At 47.4% G+C, this 21651-nt stretch overlaps 1 protein-coding gene and 1 long non-coding RNA gene across 3 annotated transcripts; one reads left to right on the forward strand and one right to left on the reverse strand.

Moving 5' to 3' along the window:
- Positions 1-186: 186 nt before the first annotated feature.
- Positions 187-19006, reverse strand: LOC148686794 (uncharacterized). 2 transcript variants are annotated; one of them, XM_088663089.1, is made up of 5 exons: positions 18763-19006; positions 12834-12952; positions 6308-6406; positions 5595-5759; positions 187-1487 (listed from the first exon to the last, which is right to left on the reverse strand). In XM_088663089.1, the coding sequence occupies exons 1-5, from the start codon at positions 18797-18799 to the stop codon at positions 1341-1343; spliced, it is 567 nt and encodes a 188-aa protein (XP_088519215.1). In that variant the 5' UTR covers positions 18800-19006; the 3' UTR covers positions 187-1340. The 2 variants fall into 2 exon arrangements, with proteins under 2 accessions (XP_088519215.1, XP_088519214.1); XM_088663088.1 differs by having other exon boundaries at positions 12834-12955.
- Positions 19007-19759: 753 nt separating this feature from the next.
- Positions 19760-21651, forward strand: LOC148686795 (uncharacterized). The gene is made up of 2 exons (XR_015948412.1): positions 19760-20272; positions 21081-21651. It is a non-coding gene; the product is annotated as an uncharacterized LOC148686795 (long non-coding RNA).

The raw sequence follows: 21651 nt of genomic DNA on the forward strand, positions 1-21651 counted from the left end.
AAAATAATGTGTATTCAGCCTTAGTGTTACGTGTCTGCACTCGCCATAATTATAGGTTGGAACCTGTATGAAACAAAAGACCACCTCAATTCCACACAAAGGAATTTGGCTAAACGCCCCCCCCCCCAAGCATTTGAATACACTCACAAAGTTGGACTGTGAAAGGAGGCCCCCAAAACATATATATTTTTCTGATCGGATTGTTTCAGTTTTAATGGCATTAGGAACATTTTAAAAGCGTCTTTGTCAAATACAAAAAAAAGCAACCACCCAAATAACAAAAATCAAAGAGTCGAACTGACAGAGCAATCAAGTAGAGTAAACAATGACTGGAGTGATAGCTATCAGTTATCACCACCTTCCTCCCCTCCTGGGGGAGATCCCTCTTGTCTCTGCCTGAAACCCTTTCTTGGTTATATGGCTTGGCCCCTAAAACCTCGGGCTGCTTCAGACTCCTGAGAGGGGAGGGAATTCCCTGCAGAAGCTCCAGATTCTGCCTTCTGCTGTCCTATTTGGACTTTCAAAACTGCCCTGCAGCATTTGAAAGAGAAGAGAGAGAGAGAAATCCCTGTTGGAATTTGTCCGAGAATCAGTAGAAACAGCTGGAGGCAAAATACATTCATTCTGTCACTTGAAGCTGCAATCCCTGATAAGCATCACTCCTTAAGTCAGACAACCAGAGACTAAAATAAACGTTCTCTTGTTCAGGCTTAATACTTTGCAAGTTTGGCAGCTCCCACTGCTGTTGTTGTTTTTTAGTGTAATGGCTGCTGGTGCTTCCCTCCAAGGATGCCCTTTTGAGTAGGAAGTCTTGGCCTGCCTCTTGAAAAATGACAAGGGGAGCCTCTTGCTGGCTTGGTCCAATGTTTGACCCTGCAGACTGAAATCTCCATAGGGTTTTTTCTATGTGGCTTTTTCAATTCCTAGGCAGCCCTGAGGGTAACTGATTCCGGCCTTCTGCCCTGTGTGAGAGGAGTCCCTAAGAGCGAGACTCTTGGAAGCTCCTCCGGCGGTCTTGGATACTTCAAAAGAGAGAGGCCACAGCTTCCCCCAAGTGGTGTACACAGCACCGTCCAGCTGTCCTCAGGCTCAGTTCCAGAAAGAGCTGGCAATCTCCCAGCATTCCCTCTCAATACTGTAATACTAGTAAGGAAGGGAAAGGGGAACACAAAAAAGACTTGGCTGGCTTTGTGTCGGCTCTGGAGAGTTCCCCCCAGTTCCTTTTGCACCTGGAAAGGTTTGGCAGGCTGCTGCTGTGCAAGTGAAACCCACACCCCAAACTCTGGCATTGTCCCAGACACGAGGTGGGGTGGGGGGTGGGGGACCCGACCTGCAGCCTACTACACCGAAGTGTTCCTCTGAGCATGGTAAGTCGGCGAAGCTTGCAGCATGTCCGGCAAGCTCTGTCCGGCCGACAACTCCGACCCGGCTCCATTTCCTGGTAAGGTTGCAGGGTACCTCAGGGCTTGCTCGTAAGGTGGTGGTAACTAAAAAAGAAGAAGAAGCTTGTTATACCGCCTCCCGAGAGAACCGAGAACGGGTCTGCCCGCCTTGGCCTATGCAAATGTTTTCCCCCTGAATGTGTGCCAAGGCTCAGTTATTGTGCCAGCTTCACCCACCAGCCAGCTTCACCACACCTACCCTGCCCAATGTCCATGCGCCCATCAGCTTGGTTCCCACGAGCCTCGCCCCTTATGCAACTGCATCGCACAATTCACGGCCCATAGGTGTGCTCCCGAGGCAGAAGCTGAGCCGGTTCGCCCTTCGGCTGAGAATCACACGGCAGTTGACAAAATAAAAAGCACAAAAATGCGTAACGTAACGAACGAAAACAATAACATATGTGCACCCCCACACCGTCACCCCAGTTTGGAAGGCCACAGATTGACCGGTTAATGGTGCATTCCTAGACAGGTCTACCCACGAGTAAGTCCTAGTGGTTTAACTGAGGCTTACTCAGAGGCAAGTGGACAAAGGATTGCAGCCTAAATAAGTAAGAGAAAGGTGGGATTCACCTAAGGAGAGACCCATATAGTTGTTGTTGAATTTATATACCGCCCTATACCCAGGGGGGTCTCAGGACGGTTCACACAATAAATTCAAGATATAAAACCGCAAAATATGTAATAAAAATGGAAACAACAACCCAATAGTTCCCCCTCCCCAAAAAACCCTACATTTTAAAAGGGCATAGGATGTAAATTGGATCAACCAAAAGCCTGGTTAAAAAGGAACATTTTTGCTTGGTGCCTAAAGGTGTATATAATGAAGGCGCCACATGTTAAAACAGTGGCCTGGATTACAAATGTGCCAGTAGATTCTGGCAACCTTGCACCTACCCTTACACTGAGACTAGAGGTATCTGTAGGTCAAAAGTTAAATATAGTACAATAATGCCAGCAATGAAATTAAAGACAAAGGATGCACGCAGTCTCTCACTGGCCTTGCACCTTGTTATGTCTGTGTTTCCCCCTGAATATATAAATATGGCAACTTTGTGGGTTGTCTGTCTGTCCAACAGAATACACACAACACAAAATATGCATTGGCTGCCCTACCCTAGTCTGAGCCAGGTGTGATTTGATGGCCTAAAGATGTCCAGGCCAGGCATCCCCAAACTTTGGCCCTCCAGATGTTTTGGACTACAATTTCCATCTTCCCCGACCACTGGTCCTGTTAGCTAGGGATCATGGGAGTTGTAGGCCAAAACATCTGGAGGGCCGCAGTTTGGGGATGCCTGGTCTAGGCTACCTGACCTGTAGGGTGGAAATTCCTTTCTATGCCTTTATTTAAGGAAGCCATTTTCCTGTCCTAACACAGGGACTCAGAGCCAGCAGCAACAACAACAACTTATTTATATGCTGCCCGTGTGCCTTCTGAAAGTCAGACAATTGTTTATTTCCTTCTCTACCTTGTCAAACTACCCGGGTGGTGAGCATCCCAAAGAAACTCAGAAACCTTCCTTGCCTACCCATCTCTCAGGGTTCAGAGCCCAGGGAAAACAAATCTCAAAGTCAGGCAGGGAAAAAAGGGAGAAGGAGAAATCACGAATACTGTCCGAGGGCAGGTGTGCGATCCAAGTACAAAGATCCAAAGCCAGGAAGGTTCAGCTTGTAACATGCATTGCAACACGTGCTCCTGCTTATCCGCTCTGGGCCTCTCCTTATCTAGACTGCGGGTTGTTATGAAGGCTCACCTATCTGCTGAAAGCACTTTAAGTAGGGAATATAAATGGTAAGTGGTTGCGAGAGTGCTGACTACCATTATTGCTCCTTTGATAGAGTACTTGTAAGGCTCAAGTCCATTAGAAGAATCAAGAGCAAGGCTCGAGTCTTCAACATGGCTACTCAGAAATCAATCACTCAGAAATAAATTCCCCACCCAGTTCAATGACATTTACAACCCAGCTGAGTTTGTAAACTGCCTCGGCCCTGTATACCTGAAGGAGCATCGCCACCTCCCCATCATTCAGCTTGGACACTGAGGTCTGGCACCGAGGGCCTTCTGCCGGTCCCCTCAATGCGTAAAGTGAGGTTACAGGGAACCAGGAAGAGGGCCTTCTCGGCAGTGGCACCCTCCCTGTGGAACACCCTTCCCTCAGATGTCAAGGAGCTAAAGAACTACACAACTTTTAGGAGACATCCGAAGGCAGCCCTGTATCAGGCAGTTTTTAACATTTTGATGTTTTATTAAGTTTTTATGTGTGTTTGAGGGACGCGGGTGGCGCTGTGGGTTCGAATCCCCGCAACGGGGTGAGCTTCTGTTGCTCAGTCCCAGCTCCTGACAACCTAGCAGTTCAAAAGCACGTCAAAGTGCAAGTAGATAAATAGGTACCGCTCCAAGCGGAAAGGTAAACAGCGTTTCCATGTGCTGCTCTGGTTCGCCAGAAGTGGCTTTGTCATGCTGGCCACATGACCTGGAAGCTGTACGCCGGCTCCCTCGGCCAATAATGCGAGATGAGCGCCGCAACCCCAGAGTTGGTCACAACTGGACCTAATGGTCAGGGGTCCCTTTACCTTATACGTGTTAGAAGCTGCCCAGAGTAGCTGGGTCAACCCAGCCAGATGGCCGGGGTATAAATAATAAAGCTATTATTATTATTATTATTATTATTATTACTATTATTATTATTACTATTATTTACTATTATTACTGTTATTCATCCTTAGAGGAGCCAGTGCTAATTCACACACACCAAGTATAGCTGCCATTTGAGTGGAACACCAGCATCCAACAAGCAATTATTTTTTATTTTTTGCCTTTTCAAACTACCCTATTCACTGTAAATTTAAACCTGTTTGAAATGGGCTTCAGAATGTTTTAAGCTGTGGAAGTAGGTGGGTTTTTTGTTTTTTTGTTAAAAAAGAACTGGCCTTGTTTTTCATAGAGGTTTCCTGTGTTGTAAGCATTGGTTTCATTTGTCCCATCCTCATCTAGAGAGCCAGCGTGGTATATTGGTCAGAGTGCTGTCCTGGGACCTGGGAAACCCAGGTTCAAATCCCCACTCAGCCGTGAAACTCACGGGGTGACCCTGGGCCAGTCACAGTGTCTCAGCCTATCCTACCTTGGGAGGACAGAAATGGAGAGGGGAGGGGCATGTACACTATAAAAATCTATGGTCAAATGAGTTCTGCAGACTTTGGAAGCACTATACACACAAAACGTGCGAGTGGAGAGGAAAAAAAGGATGTGTGTACAAGCACTGATGCTTCCTCCATTATGCCAGCTTCAAGTCTCTTGGGGGGGGGGGGAATCACTGCCTGGCTACAGCAGAGACGCAGTGAACCTTTTTACACCCAAAGGTATCATTTCTTTCTGGGCCATCTTCCAAGGGCCACATGGCAGGAGCGGCAGATGAAGCCAGAGGCAAAAAGGGGCAGAGCAGTAGATGTTAAATCTTGCTCTTGTACAGTAGGCAAGTTTCTGCGCACCTGTCTATCCTCCATCCAGGCAAGAAAGAGGCATTATCAGAGTTGAAGGACACATTCCACCCAGGCAAAAACACTCAAAAAGGTGCAAAGCAAGGACCTGCATGGCCTGGGCAGAGTCCTGGAGGCCAGTCAGAAGTTTGGAGGACCACATTGGGGTCTCTGGGCCCACGGTTTCCTACATTCCTAGCTCCAGCCCAAAGGGGATCCTGGGCAGAGGGCCCTCTGGTGTGAGAACCCTCCTCTGACCCTGGCAGGCAGCAACAAAACAGCTCCTACAGTGCCAGGGGCATGCATGGCAAGGCACTTTGCACTGTCTTAAGAGGCTTTATCCCTGGCTGCCACCGTGTCTGTTTTGGCTCCTTGTGGAAGACAGAAGCACTTCTTTCCAAAAGATAGAGGATGAATCATTAGCCAGAAGGAATGTAAACAAGTGGCTTAGTGCTGGAGCCTCCTGGAACACTGTGTTCCTTCCAAGATAAAAAAGCCATTGGAAAGATAGAGCCGGTCTCAAGGTATCACAAGGAGGAGGAGGAGGAACCTCTGGGCAAGTTCTATAATTAGAGACCTGCCAGCAGAATATTCTATACCCTAAGATAGTGGTAGGGTGGAGGGTTATTGGGTGTTGTTTTATTTTTATTTATTTATTTGCTGAAGATTGCTTACCTCTGGTGAGATCTCCGCCCACAAGCCGAACCTTTCGGCAATCATCTGGTGGATCTCCCGCTGGCGATCCTTCTTCCGCACGCTCTCGTAGCTCGGCAGCCGCGGCTGCTCCCACGGTGGGAGCTGGTAGCTGCTGGGGGGTCCGACACAGAACAGCTCATCTCCCTAGACGCACAGAGGGACACCATTAACAAATGCACCCGGATGATACACCCAGCTCGGGGGCTCGTCCGTTGTTGCCTTCCCACTTTACGTTCTAGGAATTGGCTTGACGACAAAATCCGCTGCTCGCCTATAATGGGAGAAGAAGTGGCCTTCGGATGAAAGCAAACCGATGCCAGTTCTTGCATATGGCACAATACCCTCCATGCTTCCTTCTTTGGGTGTCGAAATGTGTTATTCGCCTGCGTGCAAAGCCATAAAAGCCACACTGTGAAAATGCTGGGCCTGCGGAAGCCTCGTGCCCCTTGCCCAGTGGTTTCCACAACCACCAGGCCCATGGATCTGGTGCCTTTTCTCCCTGCTTCCACCTCTTCATTGACCCAACCTCTTGCCTAGAAGGGAAAAACCCCCGGGGATCCATCATCAGCGGTTCCAGCTCCCACCCTGGTGTTTGGCTGGCCTCCTGAAGCAAGCCCCCTTCTCCTGCGCAGGTCACGCTCCTCTTTACAGGTGATTCGCCCAAACTTCAGGAAGGAAAGTCTCCCCCTCACCTGGACAGCAGGGTTTTCAGCTGCGCTTTCCAGATGCGGCGTCCCCGACGGTGGTCCCACCAGACGCTGGTTGTTGCTGAAGTAGGGAGGGGGGCAATCCTACGAGGAGTGAAAGAAAGGAAGGAAAATTAAAATGCAAGCCGAGCTTTCCTCTCGGGCAACTCCAGGGTGCGCGTTCAGCAAGCTGGCAATGTGTTCTGTTGAGCAGATCGAAAGGAACAACACCTGGAGGCTCACAGGCTCCTCACTCGTAGGCCAAAGCTTGTGCCTCAAGGTAAATCACTGGCTCGGGGGCATAAACAAGATGGCCGTGCGTCCTCCTAGGAGTCAGGGCAGCAGAAGGGCCTTTACATCAAACCACGCTGTCCAGAGACCAGTGTTTATTTAATTTTTTATTTTAAAAATCTTTCTGAGGTGCCTTTCCGAACCTCACGTGTTTCGTAGAAGCGGAATGCCTGCAAATCTCAATTAGCCGAAGCCTCTTCGTGTTCATGTGACAAGAGCGCTGACTGAAAAGTTTCATCTCCGAAAACAATCGCTCACAAGCTGTTTTTTTCTCCGACAGCCTGCTGTCGTTGAATCACTCTTCAGGGCACAGTTTTCTGGAGCCAAGAGCTTTCCGGCAAGCTACACTTTCCTAGCTAAACCCACTTTTGGTATACGGCAAAATCATATCAATCCTAGTCCGTGAAGAGACCTCCGAGAACAACAGAAAGTTATGACTGGGCAACCAGCCAGAGGACACCAGAGGTGGCTTCCATCCTCTCAGGAAGGAATGAGGGAGGAGCTCCTGGCTTGAGGGATCTACCATCTTCTTTACTAGAAACCTGAGGAAAAAACCCCAAGTGCAAAGTTGTGGCTGATGGGGGAAGAAACTTAAAAGAACACCGTGCACCTGAGTGAGGCACAGCCAACTTGTTTTCAGGGCAGGAACTGAACTTGCTGTCCCCTTCACAAACACAAAAACCTTTCATTTCCTCCCAAGCTTTTCCTTTGTTTCCTCAGCCTAATTTTAAAGGGAAAGCGAGTGGCAGTAGGCAAGCCTTTTTCGTTGTTGCTGCCTGTAAATATTTGAGCGTCGGAAACCATTGTCAACAGACTGCAAACTACCCCAGCAGATCCCAATCTACCTCCTGTCTGCTGCTAGCCTCAGATATGTAATCCAGCACAGTGTCTGTTTGTTTGTTTTGATGCGTGGTTATTTGGGATATTTAACTGCAGCAGCTGAAACATCCTTCCCACTCGCATAGGATGTTGTCTGTGTACATAATGATTCACCTAGGTGGCGGCAGTAAAGCACCCCAGCCTGTGGTATATGGGATTCTGACATTAGGCCTGAAGCCCTGATAAAAGCCACTTGGTTGTAGATAAGAGTGAATCATCTACAGAAATTCCTAGCGCTGGTCTTTCCCAGACTTCCCACTCTATGCCTGAGCTCTACACACTGCTTCTCCTAGAGAGGAGTGTTTTGAGAACAAGAGGAAGTCCTCCTCTCACAGGAAGGGGATACGGCAGTGCTCTTCAAAGGTGTTGTTAAGACTACAGTTTCCCATCAGCCCCAGCCAGCTTAGCCAATGGGGGACCATGGGAGTTGTATGGTCCAGCAACACCCGGCGTGCGCAGCTGAAGGACTTTGCAGTACAGTGTACAATCTCAGCTCTTGCTCCCTCTACCTTTGTTTTTCTTTGTTTTTTTATGGAATATTTTTATTTTATAAGCTTAAAAATACAAAAAGGAAAAAAACACCAAAAACACAAACCTGAAAATGAATACAGTGTTGTACCTCTACTTACGAATAACTCTACTTATGAATGTTTCTACTTACGAATGGAGCTCCGTCCGCCATCTTGGATGCGGTTTAGATAGGATTTTTTCTACTTACGAATTTTTAGATAGGGTCGCTTCGACTTACGAATTTTTTCTCCCAATGCATTCCAATGGGATTCGACTTACAAATTTTTTTGACTTACGAATGTGCGTTCGAAACGCATTAAATTCATAAGTAGAGGTAAAGGTAAAGGTACCCCTGACCATTAGGTCCAGTCGTGACCGACTCTGGGGTTGCGCGCTCATCTCGCATTACTGGCCGAGGGAGCCGGCGTACAGCTTCCAGGTCATGTGGCCAGCATGACAAAGCCGCTTCTGGCAAACCAGAGCAGCACATGGAAACGCCGTTTACCTTCCCGCTGTAGCGGTTCCTATTTATCTACTTGCATTTTGATGTGCTTTCGAACTGCTAGGTTGGCAGGAGCTGGGACCAAGCAACGCGAGCTCACCCCGTCACAGGGATTCGAACCGCCGACCTTCTGGTCAGCAAGCCCTAGGCTCAGTGGTTTAACCACAGCGCCACCTGGGTCCCATTCTAAGTAGAGGTACCACTGTACAATACAAGCATACAAAAAAGAGTATAGAAAACCAAAACAACAACAATAAAAAAGAGGGGGGGAGAGAAAAAAGAAAAAGACTCTAATTATCTATCATATGTTCTTACATTGTTGACTTCCTCCAGTACTTCCCAACTGCGTTATAATGTATATCATCTTTAGTACTTTCTACATTTTGTTTCCAATCTTATTTATAGGTTATATAAACATATTCTTCTCTGCTTAACTTCACTGTCAAATAATATCTCTTATTACTTCCTTAACATTGCTCCCTCTACCTTTGGACTCAAGAGAGTTGCTACTAAGCAAACACCTGCAAAAGGGCACAGAAGGCAGAGCCACGAAGAGATCCATCACAGGTAACAGCAAGAAGGGAGCAGAGATACCCAAAGAGAGAAGGAACAGGTTGAATGGAATCACACAACACCATGGGCTCACTTCAAAGGAGTGATTATACTACAGCAATATTGGCCTTATTGAGAGCCTAGGGGAAATTCAATGATTTGCAAATGTTTGGTGTAGCACTTAAATGAGCCCAGACTGCCTCCAGATGTAACCCCTTTCCTCTGGGGAAAATTAACATCTTTGGGCAAGGAAAGCGGGATGTGATGGGTCAGCAAACTGCAATTTATACGTGTCGGCCAGTGCAACGTATCATATTCTTGTGGAAAGCGGGATGTGAGTCTCCAAGAGTCAAAGCCTCCGTTTTGCATTTCACCTTCTTCTCCCTTCCCTTCTGGTTTCTTGCATCGGAGCCTCTGAGAAACTACGTCCATTGTTCACGCTAAGCCTCCACAGGTGGAGCAAGCAAAACGTAGCACCGGCTCCCAAAGCTCTCTGAAATCCAAACCTGGGATCCGAAAGGTGAGCCGCAAGCAAACAAGGCTCGGGTGTTGCCTCGGTAGGGCTTGCCAATCTGGCACATGGCCCTGAGCTCTCCCCAGCAGATCCACATGCGCTGCTGCACAGCACTTAGGCAATCCCTTCGCTGCCACTCACAGACCCAAGGGTGCATTGCTTGCATGGGACCACCGACACACTTGCAGAAGGCTTTGTGGTAGAAGAGAAGAAGAAGAAGAGTTTCGATTTGATATCCCACTTTCTCACTACCCTAAAGAGTCTCAAAGCGGCTAACATTTTCCTTTCCCTTCCTCCACCACAACAAACACTCTGTGAGGTGAGTGAGGCTGAGATAATAAATAATAATAATAATTTATTATTTATACCCCGCCCATCTGGACGGGTTCCCCCAGCCACTCTGGGCGGCTTCCAACAAAATATCAAAATACAGAAATCAATTGAACATTAAAAGCTTCCCTAAACAGGGCTGCCTTGAGATGCCTTCTAAAGGCTTCAAAGAAGTGTGACTAGCCCAAGGTCACCCAGCAGCTGCATGTGGAGGAGCGGAGATGCGAACCCGGTTCCCCAGATTATGAATCTATCGCTCTTAACGACAACACCACACTGGGTAGGGCGGCGAACTGGGCAGGGCAGTGTTTTGACAGTAGGTTGCCACCGTATGATAATCCGCATGCATGCATGCTATACACGGTAATCTGAGATAGTGGAGGCTGCATGGCTGGAGGCCAGAAATGATCACTTTCCCACACACACGCAAACTTTAAAGAGGCTCTTGCACCTGCGCTCCATCAACTCAAAACGGTGTCCTCCTGTGCCACAAGCCCACAAGGGTAGTGGCGTGGCAGTCTCGAGAAAACAAAATGAAAGTACCCAACAGGAGGGGATACCGCAACTGGAAAGCTACAATTCCTCCAGCAAAAATCAGGAGCGGCCACACACCCATCAAACATGTCGTCTTGACATGACTTGAGTTGAGTGTTCCTAAGTTCTGGCCTGATTTCATGATGCGACAACCCTCCTTCACCTGGACCCATAGCTGCCAAGTCTCCCATATTCCCCGGGAAACACCCGTTTTTCTAGCTGTTCTCAGCTGAAAAAACGGATTTTTTTGTTTTCCCCGGTTTATTCTGGCGCGGAGGCCATTTTGGAACTGGGCGGAGCATGCTCAGAAGCGACTTTTGATGCAGCTCTGCCCAGTTCCAAAATGGCTGCAATGCGACTTCTGGCACGGCGACCATTTTGGAACTGGGCAAAGCAGCATCAAAAGTCGCTTCTGAGCATGCTCCGCCCAGTTCCAAAATGGCGGCAGCGCTACGTCCGGTCTGCTACGTCCGGTCCGGTCCCTTATTTCTCCCACAGGAACTTGGTAGGTATGCCTGGACCCCGAAACAAGAGCTTTTATTAGGGAAGCATTTCAATTGTCCCTGAACATGAACGTGATACACAAAAGCCTTGTCACAGCCCTCTTGGCTGCATTAGGGACATGGCACATTTCTGTTACTTCAAAGCAATCCTCAGTCTTTGCTACTTTGGTGCAATGCTCCAATCAATGTTGGGTTTTGGACTACAAGCATCGTGGGATTTCTCTTGCTTTTGCCACGTGGCTATATCTACACCAATATCCATCCCGTAAAGCAGGGGTCAGCAAACTTTTTCAGCCGGGGGGGGGGGGGGAACCATATTTTGAAAAAAAATATATGAAAAAAATTCTATGCCCAAGTAATCCAGAGATGCATTTTAAATAAAAGGACACATTCTACTCATGTAAAAACACCAGGCAGGCCCCACAAATAACCCAGAGATGCATTTTAAATAAAAGGACACATTCTACTCATGTAAAAACATGGTGATTCCTGGACCGTCCGCAGGCCGGATTTAGAAGGCGATTGGGCCGCATCCGGCCCCCGGGCCTTAGTTTGGAGACCCCTGCCGTAAAGGAATTCCTGCTATCTGCCAGGAATTACCTGAAAGTCACCCCTGATGGCTCCTTTCCAGGAGAGTTAAGTGAGCCATCTTCACTGCTTCTGGTGGCCAAACTGCACTTTTTAACCATGAGCCATTTCAGATGTGAATATGCGGGAGTACAAATCATGTAAAGCAATAAAGGGATTTGTTCCTTGCTGAAGGGAAGCTCTGAATACCAGTTGCTAAGGAACATGTTTGGGGGGACAGAGGGCTGTTGCTCTCATGCTCTGCTTGGGGGCTTCTCAAGAGGCCTCTCTCTGGCTGGTCGTGGTGAGAAACAGGGTGCTGGACTAGATAGGTTGAACCTGCAAGGGGGGAAGTATTAAAAGGGTGCCCAAGTTTTGGCCTTTGTCTAATGCACGGTGGGGTGGGGAGAGAAATGCCACAGGTGCTCCTCAAAAAGCAGTCATCAAAAAAGCTTGTGTGTGTGTGTGCGCATAAGAGAGAGAGGAAGAGTTTGTGACTCTCTCTCTCTCTCTCTCTGTGTGTGTGTGTGTGTGTGTGAGAGAGAGAGAGAGAGAGAGAGAGAGAGAGAGAGAGAGAGAGAGAGAAGAAAAATAGGGGAGAATGTTCTCTCTCTCTGGCTGTCTCCAATCGTGAGCTGTGCAAAGTATAATGCTGGTTGCCAGGATACCAGCAACCAAGAGCGGCATTGTCTGTATTTTACCCGTGCCTTACAGTAGCACTCCCTGCTGTGCTCCAGCGTTGCCAAGAAAGAAAGAAAGAAAGAAAGAAAGAAAGAAAGAAAGAAAGAAAGAAAGAAAGAAAGAAGTGTGCCAGAGAGTTAAGGAGGAGTGCAGTTCTCTTAGGCGCAGGGGGAGATCACCATCGCCCTGGCGACCTGCGTCACTCCTGGTACTGCCTTCTCGTGCTCTCAAAATTCAATAACGTGCCCCCTGACAGCACAAGCCATGCTCAAAAGCTGCCAATTGGCGACACGCTCAGGTGAAAGGCCTTTGTTGGTGGACGAGAGTGGGAAGGAAGCGGGGAGCCAGGGAGTGTCTTGGTGAGCAAACACTATAACGCAGCAGGAGAGAACTGCAAATAGGCCTTGAGCTGCTCTCCAGCCAGGAGTAAGCAACAAATTATTATAATAATCATCATCATAATGCCTAAACCCCGAGGCCATTCTGTACAAACGTGTAAAGGGGCCCTACGGAAGGCTGAGCTGGGCGGGTGCCTTGGTTCCTTCCATCCCAGCTGGAGCAGAAAGAAATGTGGTGGGCGGGCAGGTAGGTGGGTGCATTTGGATGCAAGGCGGGTTGTTCAGAGAGGCCTATTGAAACAGCAGGGAAGAAGGAGGTGGAGATACTCACATACTGACTGGGGCTCTGGAAGAAACGGCAAGAGCACAGGAACTGGCAGCACAGAGGGTCCCGGTGGTACAAAAGCAGCAGCAGCACCAAAATGGCCACGATGAAGATGGAGGAAGAAACTGCTGTCGAGGAAGAGAAAAGGGGAAACACAGGTGAGGGTGTTCCACACAGCCTGGGACTAGGTCTCAGGCTTCACATCCTGGCTGAAGTCTCCAGGAAATGTACACTCCGCAAGGCTAAAGGCAACGGGGACAGGAGAGAGCCACCGATTAAGCGCTCTGTGGCATCCTAACCGGGTTCACCCCTAGCTAGGAGCAGTGACTCTGGGAATCTACATGGGCACAATGGAATTAGGAGTGACAGAAACAGGTACCCAAATGCTCCTGGAGAAGACTGGCAACAGGAGCTGCCCAAAGCACACTATTCAAGCCTTCCTAATGGTCTCAACCTTTCTCTCATAACCGAGATTCCAGCCCTTGGCAGACATAAACGGGTGCCCAGTTCTTAAAAAAAACAAGCAAAACACACCAATGCAGATACAGTTTAAGTACACACTTGGTTCCGGAAGTCTGTACTTAACCTGAAGCATACTTAACCCGAAGTATGAGTGTAATTGGTTCTGTAAGTCCGTACTTAACCTGAAGCGTTCATAAACTGAAGCGAACTTTCCCACTGAAAATAATGGAAAGTGGATTAATCCGTTCCAGACGGGTCCGCGGACTACTTAAACTGAAAGTACTATAACCGAGGTGTACTTAAACCGAGGTATGACTGTATAGTGAACTGAATCTGGCTGTGATCTGCCTCACAGCAGACACAACAATGAGGTTTATGGTCTAAGATTTGGTGGCATTCCAGCACCACTAAGAAATGCAAAGGTGGTCAAGGAATTCTTTTATTTGACCAAACTTGTACACAGCCACCTATGGCAAGTAAAAATGGTCTCCAGTTTCTGTGAACTGAAAAGAGAAACTGCTATTTTTAATCAAATAAAGCCATCAATATGCCACAAGTATCTGTGGGAAAGGTAGGCTGTGAAGCATGCTTGTGGACTAGTAACTTGTCACGTTTACATGGCTGGAATCAATCTATGTTGGTGGGCAAGTTGTTGTTGGGATTTTTTTTTTTAAAGAGCATCACAGAGCTCCAGTAGTTTGAGAGTGATACCCTTGTTCAGCCAAATCTCTGCACATTTAGGAATGTGAAAGCTTTCTATTCAGGAAGAATAGAAATATAGCTAATTTTAAAAGGGTGACAGTTGTCTATATGTCTCTTAAGCAGGGTATCTATCACATGAAACATGACCAAGGTTTCTCCTCATAGGTCATGGCAATCTAGCCTTAGCTCGTAAGCCCCATCGGGGATAGGCCTGTCAAACTTTTTCTCTGTAAAGGGCCATGCACAGATTTGGTACTAAGCAAGTAGAAAAGTAAATAAATCCAGTGTCCCGTTATCACAACAGGCAACCAGCTGCCCATGGGAAGCCGGCAAGCAGAACCTGAGATTCCACACCCTGGTCCAAATTGCCCCTTAAGGGAAAGGTATAGGGCCCCTGGATGGTTAAGTCCAGTCCAAGGCGACTATGAGGTTGTGGCGCACATCTCGCTTTCAGGCCGAGGGAGCTGGCGTTTGTCCACAGACAACTTTCTGGGTCATGTGGCCAGCATGACTAAACCACTTCTGGCTCAACGGAACACCGTGATGGAAACCAAGGTGCAGGGAAACGCCATTTACTTTCTCGCCGCAGTGGTACCTACCTATCTACTTGCACTGGCGTGCTTTCAAACTGCTAGGTTGGCAGGAGCTGGGGCAGAGCAGCGGGAGCTCACACCGTAGTGGGGATTCGAACCACCAACCTTCTGATCAGCAAGCTCAAGAGGCTCAGAGTCAGTGGTTTAGATGCGGCATCCCCAAACTTCGGCCCTCCACATGTTTTGGACTACAATTCCCATCTTCCCTGACCACTGGTCCTGTTAGCTAGGGATCATGGGAGTTGTAGGCCAAAACATCTGGAGGGCCGCAGTTTGGGGATGCCTGGTTTAGATCTTACTTTTACCCCTTATTAGGCACCCAGCAATAGCAGATATGGTTTTCCCTTTTGTATACGGCTCACTTGGGTATAAACTCTCTGCTATAGTGGCACCATTGTAGCACAATCTAATCTGGGTGATTTGAGGTAAACTGTAAAACGTGGTTGGCTTTCCCAAGAGTACTATGCAGCTGGCCTGTTGCTAGTTTCTCAAGCACTAAACCTGTCTCACTGCCCCATTTTCAACACCCACCACTAAAAAATGAAATAAATACAGATGCAGACCTTCAACACAGTCCTTCTGGGATACTGTGTCGCCTACATAGTATTAAGCACCGTTCCCAAATTTCAGCCACGTCTCACTTCCAGTCCCACTCAGCCCTGGCACAGTTCCCCACCACCACCACCACTGCCTGGGACAAAAGAAAATCACAAACATTTCAAATGAATTTCTATTATTTGGGTATTATTTTACTGCAGCCAGTGTCATAGTAAAGATGCTGCAATAAAACTGATCCAGGAGAGCAGTTTTAAGTGCTGAAAACCAAAAACAACTTTTTTTGGGGGTGGGGGGGTGGGGGCGAGAATTCAAAAGGATTCCTTATGGATTCTGTTATTTGAGGCACATTTTTAGTCCAGCCAACAGAAACTATTGGGGCACAAAATGCAAAACTGACTCAGAGAAGTTGGTTTCTTCTGACATGACCCACATGGCTTGGATGTGTCCAATTTCCAAGGTGTTTTGGAATTTGGCTTCAGATAATAAAATGCCCCCAACCACATAAAATCTCTCTGTGTGTAGATACATTTTCCATTTCTCTGGAATAAGCTTTTTTTAAAAATCCTTATTCCCTCTGGGATTTGCTTTAGTGCTTTCCACTCTCCCCATTAATCCCTCCCTTGCCTTCTTCCTTTGTATCACATATTCTTAGAACATAAACCTGTGGGCAGGACCTGCCTTTATTCTACTCTGGAGGCGCTTAGCAAGAGGTAAGCACTCAACAAATAGTTGAATGACTATTTGTTGAGTGCTAGAAAAAAAAAACCAGCAGCAATTAAACCGCTGGTGGACAGCCCCACCTGGACTCTGCTTTGGGTCCCAGGATCCTGCAATTCCGCCACATACTGACTTCAGATTAGCCCTATTGGTTTTAATAGGATTGGAGTAAAAACAGGTTTGGGATTGCGACCTTAATCTTTTAATTTTCACATTCCTCATATTTCTGCTTTCCAATGACAGCCAGATGGTAATATTTCCTTATTTCACTTAAGATGGTAATCCACTGGTTTTTGCAACAACAACAACAACAAAACACCTTGAAAAGTCCAAGCAGTTCCAGTTTGCAGCCCTCACACTAACAACTTACTTCCAAGTAGCTCTGCTGACCATAGGTGATTATGCAAGAGAAATCAAGTTTAAACATCATTCTGTTGTGTTTCCACCTGCTTTATCGGAACAAGGCTGTTCAGAAGCTAATGCAGAAGAATTTGATCTGCAAATTTGAGGGCCATTGTTCAGAAAGCCCTGGCCACCTCCAACATAAATTAATTTTGGGGGGCTTTTAACATATTCTGGTTTATGCATGCTGGATCAGGGATCATGCACGCAGCAGACAGATTTAGAACTAGATTAGATCTTGATAGAATTAGATTCCCATCCTTGGTTTAAAAAAAGCCTTTTCTTATTTTCATTTGGAACACCAGATTTTTCCAAACAAGGGAAAGTAACAGGGATGCAATGAACGGAGCTTCCACTGAAAAATGAACAAATCTTGCTCTCTCTCTTGCTGATATACAGACAACACAGCCAATTTATTTAATCACTCCGACTCCCAACAATTCCATAAAGCGAATTGCTGGTCTAACCTTTGCTTTGGATGAGAAAGGCTCTTTTTAAAAATTCTATACAGTACTTCATGTTCTTTGTATCTCACCTGTACCCGAGGCATGTTGGACAGGAATACAGGAGTTTTCGCTCGGGCTGCACAACTCTCTGCCCTGGGAGAGCAGCCTGGCCCTTGGAGCCATTTTTAATTATCATTTGCTGCCTTTTGAAAACATGCCTGTTCTGGTAGTCGTTTTTATAGTCGAACTGGGCTAATTGTATATGTCATTTTTGTTTGCTTCATCATTTATTTAATTGATGCTCTGTTTTCAATACTTGATTTTGTATTTTGATTTTACTGTTGCTAACTGGGCGTCTTTGGGTGGAAAATGGGAGAAGGCGTATTGACTAATATTTTTTGTAATGCTTCCAGATAGGCTGCTGTACTTTTTGCCTGAATAATATGAAGGATATCCTTCTCTGCAGGCATCTTTGGAGAGCCTTGATAATGATCTACAATGGGCAGTTTACTATGTGGGTGGAAGACACAAGCCTTCAGGCCTCAGAGGGGGGAAGAGGTCACACTATGAAACTCCAAAGCTTGTTCAACAAATATGTACCGGTATCACTCTCACATCCAAAAAAACAGGCACAACAATATCGAAATGGAGAGCAGGTGATTGACAATCATCAATCATGTCTCTCTAGCAGGTGATCCCCAGATGTCTCTTCAAATTCCAACCAGTATTTTGCTCACAAAAGAGCTTGGAGCTGTAATTCTTGTAGGAAACCTCTTACAATATTATTATCCAACCGAAAGCCAAAACAGGAAAAAGTGATACCTTTCATTAGATCAGTTGCTTAGTATAGAAAGAAGTACTGCAGGGGTGGCCAACTCCGAAGAGACTGTGATCTACTCACAGAGTTAAAAACTGGCAGTGATCTACCCCCTTTTGGGGGGTTCAGGTCAAAGTTGTTAAGCTTTTTTTTAGGGAGGAGGAAAGCCCCGTTTTTTAGGGGTTCAGGTCAAAGTTGTTGAGATTTTTTTAGGAAGGGGGAAGGCCCATTTTTAGGGGTTCAGGTCAGAGTTGTTGAGCTTTTCTGAGGTGGGAGGAAAGCCCTCTTTTTGGGAGGTGAAGGGCTAAAATGTTGAGCATTTTTTAGGGGAGCCAAAGTTCTTGAGCTTCTTTGGGGGGGGAGCCAGTGATCTACCAGTGATCTACCACAGGTGTCCAGTGATCTACCAGTAGATCACAATCTACCTGTTGGACGTGCCTGAAGTACTGCATGCAAGTTTTTGACTTGACAGAAACCTTTGTTAGGCAGAAGCAGTCTGGTGGCTCTCCAAAGCTTCTATATTTCTGTACCAGTTTAAGTTCCTCTGATAAGCTGTACCATTCTGCTCGCATCATTCTCTGCTGAACTTCTACTCAAACATACCGAAGAACAGGGATCACAGGAAATTCAAATACATAAACAGGATTCCACCGTCCTGATTTGAACATTATTATCCCTACATGCTCTTTACAGCTCTGTGGGAGTGTCGAAAGGGCTCTTGATGCACTGATCCAGCCCTTCCAATCCCTGAAGCCATGCCAACTCTCCTCCAGTAACCCACAAGAAGGGCAGGAGGTCAACACGGGTGATGAATCCACAATGCAGAGGGATGCCAAGCCAAAAGCTAAGTTAGCACCCCTAAGAACATGACCTAAGTCAGCATTCATAGCAGGAAATCACTAAGCTCACCCCCTATCTTCCACAAAAGCTGTGACTTGCACAAACCTGCAGCTGTCATCAATGCTAGCCAAGGCTAAGACTTTGTCCAGTACCTGCCTGTAATATAAACAACCAGGTCCCAAACACTTGAATCTACATACCAGTTTCCGTGAAGGGGCCATAAATAGTGTCTAGGTGCCAAACCAAAAACCACATTGTGTGTGTGAGTACATCGAAGTATAACGCCAGGGACATAACCAAGCCAGGGGGAGGCAGTCTCATTTGGGGAGAGAGGACCCCCCACCACCCGGCGCATCCATCCCGGTTTAAGAGCGAGAGAGAGTCATGCAAGTACTCACTGGTGGCTATGATAATCGCCACGACGCTGCTATCCATGGGAACAGGGGCGGTGGGCGGGTGTGGCAGCGCCTCGCTCGGCTGGCTCAACTCCGGTCCACTGCGAGATCCCTTCCAGCTTGGTGGCTCCACATGGAGGAAAAGAATCCGCCCGAATCCAGTCCCCGCCGGCGAATTCACTAGCCCTCCAGTTCCGTTAGCTTTGGAGGACACCCCCCCCCCGCCACGACGCAGCCCAGTCCGGTTCCTTCTGGCTTTTCCTCGGGTTCTATCCCGGGATAGGTCCGGCCAATGACTGGCTTCGTGCGTTCCTAACTTATGGCGTCTGGGCGATCTGCTTCCCTCTTCTTTGCATCGCTCCCGGCGTTAGCATCGCATTCTCGGGGCAGCAAGACCTTCGGCACCCGGAGGGAAGCGGCTCCGAGCTCTCTCCTCTTCCTTCCAGCGCCGGGCTGGTTGGTTCTGGAGTAATTTTTTTGTACTTTCCGTCCTCGGTCTCCGTTAGGGCAGATAAGCTGTTCCAAAGGTGAGCGCGCCAGGGGGAGACCTTGGCTCGGCTCCTTCTTCGGCAAATGCCTGGCTTCGAAGATGCTCCCCGCGCCGAACGAGAGCCGCCGTCGGCTCTGCACTCTCCATAGGCTCCACCTCGAGATAATTCAAAAGCGCCGGGTTAAAAAACCAGTTGCTTCCCCTCAGTCGGAGCCTCCGGAAAGGTTGCGGAGCTTTCCTTGGGCCTGGCCGCTTCCCTCCTCCGGCATCGGCATCCCGGGCCCAGCCGAGCTGCACGTGCGCCTGCAAAGCCCATCCGAGGTGGGGCCTGGAAGTGTAATGGGTTTTCTCCTCCAAAATCAAAGCGTCCGAAGCAACAAAAGCAGCAGCAACAACCCCCCTCGCTCGGGTTCTGCGATCCACACGGCTCCCCTCCAGCCTCGCGGGGAGATCTTTGCACTCTCTACCGCCTTCCTGCGCCTATCTCCCGGGTTCCGCTTCTGATTGGTCACCGAGGCAACGCTCTGGGTCCCGATTGGTGGAAAGTGGAAAGAGCTACCTTCTCTGGATGCAACATTGTGTCGGCGGTTGTCATGGTAACTGTGCACGTGGGGAGGAACGGGGGGGAGGAGCGAAAGGAACGCTCTTCCTCGCTTCCTCCGGCGTTCCATTGTCAATGCATTTTTATTGCTCATCGTAATGGTTTCCCCTGATATCCCCCTACCCCGAGCTATTGGCGTCCCGAGAAACAAAGCTACTCAGGCAAGAATAATTTTATTTAAATCGACGATTAAGAAGAGAGTCTGAGTTAAAGTGTTTTCTAAAGATCTCATAGTATGTACAGTAATTGTTGCTTACTTGTGAAGCGCCTGAAATTTTCTAAGCCCACGACCGGGCGATGGATGGATGGCGTCAGATTGGTTATAACGCTCTTGGGGGAGGCAGCTTCCAACTTGACCCGAAAGCGTACCTGAGTGGGGGCAGAGGCCGGAGTATACCTCTTATTCAGCTCTGCAGACCCAGGTAACGAAGCGACAGCCTGACCAACATAATAGCGTTAAAAAAAAAAAGTCTTGACTTTTCCATATTCTTTCCGTGCATGTTTATGGGTGACGGGAACAGAGGCCATTCCTAAATCAGCATCACCAGATTGTGGATGAGAGTGAATTCTGCTATGTTAGTTATATTCCATCTATTATATACATTAACTCTGCATTAATAAACTACAAATTCTCATCTGTTGCTATACTTCAGATCCTGCAAACGTTTTAACATATCCAAAACACCGTGAAAGGGGTGGGTGGGAAGTCTGTTACCAGATATGACAGATGCCTTTGGATTGTATTTTAAAAGAATTTGTAAAAATTGAAAATTTAATAAATATGCTTTTTTATTAAATTCCCCATCCCTGCTTTAAACCCCTTTAAACCCCTCCTCTCTTTACATTGCTTGTATTAATAAACCTCTTTACAGGGTTGATACAAAAGGTATCAATTCAAAACACTCCATAGCATATTAATTCTATCATTCAGTGTCTGAAGTTAGGGAGCAGCACTGACAGTAGGAACAAACAGTCCGTACTAGTTAACTAACTCTAGTTAATAAGTCATTTGCAACTTTGGCCACAGCAGAATTCCTCTTCTGCAATGTGGGGGATTGAGTTACAATCGAAGACCTCCCACTATCTGAGAGTTTGGCAGGTGAGTACGCACTGGGTCTTTACACTTCATAGGTTCTGGAAATGCAGAAGGCTCATTCATCATGCTAAGTGCCTACCCTTGTGTTCAAGTATCGCACTATAATAACCTTTCACTTGACATCTCCCTCACAGTGCTGCTTTGCCGAATGCAAAAAGGCTGCTCCAACAGTGACTCTACAGGAAGCTCCCTCTGCTGGTTCAACTGCTTATCGAGTGACAGCATCCATCCCCCTGCAAATGTTTGCTTTACAGAAGATTCCTTCCAATGACCTTCTACAGCAGTGTTTTCCCAACTTGGGTCTCCAGCAGCTTTTGGACTACAATTCCCATCATCCCTAACCACTGGTCCTGCTAGCTAGGAATGATGGGAGTTCTAGTCCAAAAAAATGAGGTAGAGACCCAAATTTCAGAAACACTGTTCTACAGTGCAAGAAACTTCAACTTGCTTGTACAGATGAGAAAAGGGCAGTCCAGCCCAGCATACTGGGGAAATTCTTTTAGACCTAACCATTATTGGACAAGGTAGAATGACCGTTTTTCTAGAACCTGGCCTTAGAAAGCCACTCTTGCTAGCATACTGAGGGCATGGTGCAGAGATCACATCACAGCTGGTGCACACGTCAGCTATGGCAATCATTTGTAATTGTTCTATTTGTGCCACTCCCAAAACTGAAATAAAGACCAACAACATACGTTACTTGAA

The sequence above is a fragment of the Zootoca vivipara genome, chromosome 2, assembly GCF_965207765.1.
Source record: "Zootoca vivipara chromosome 2, rZooViv2.hap1.1, whole genome shotgun sequence".
NCBI classification, from domain to species: domain Eukaryota; kingdom Metazoa; phylum Chordata; class Lepidosauria; order Squamata; family Lacertidae; genus Zootoca; species Zootoca vivipara.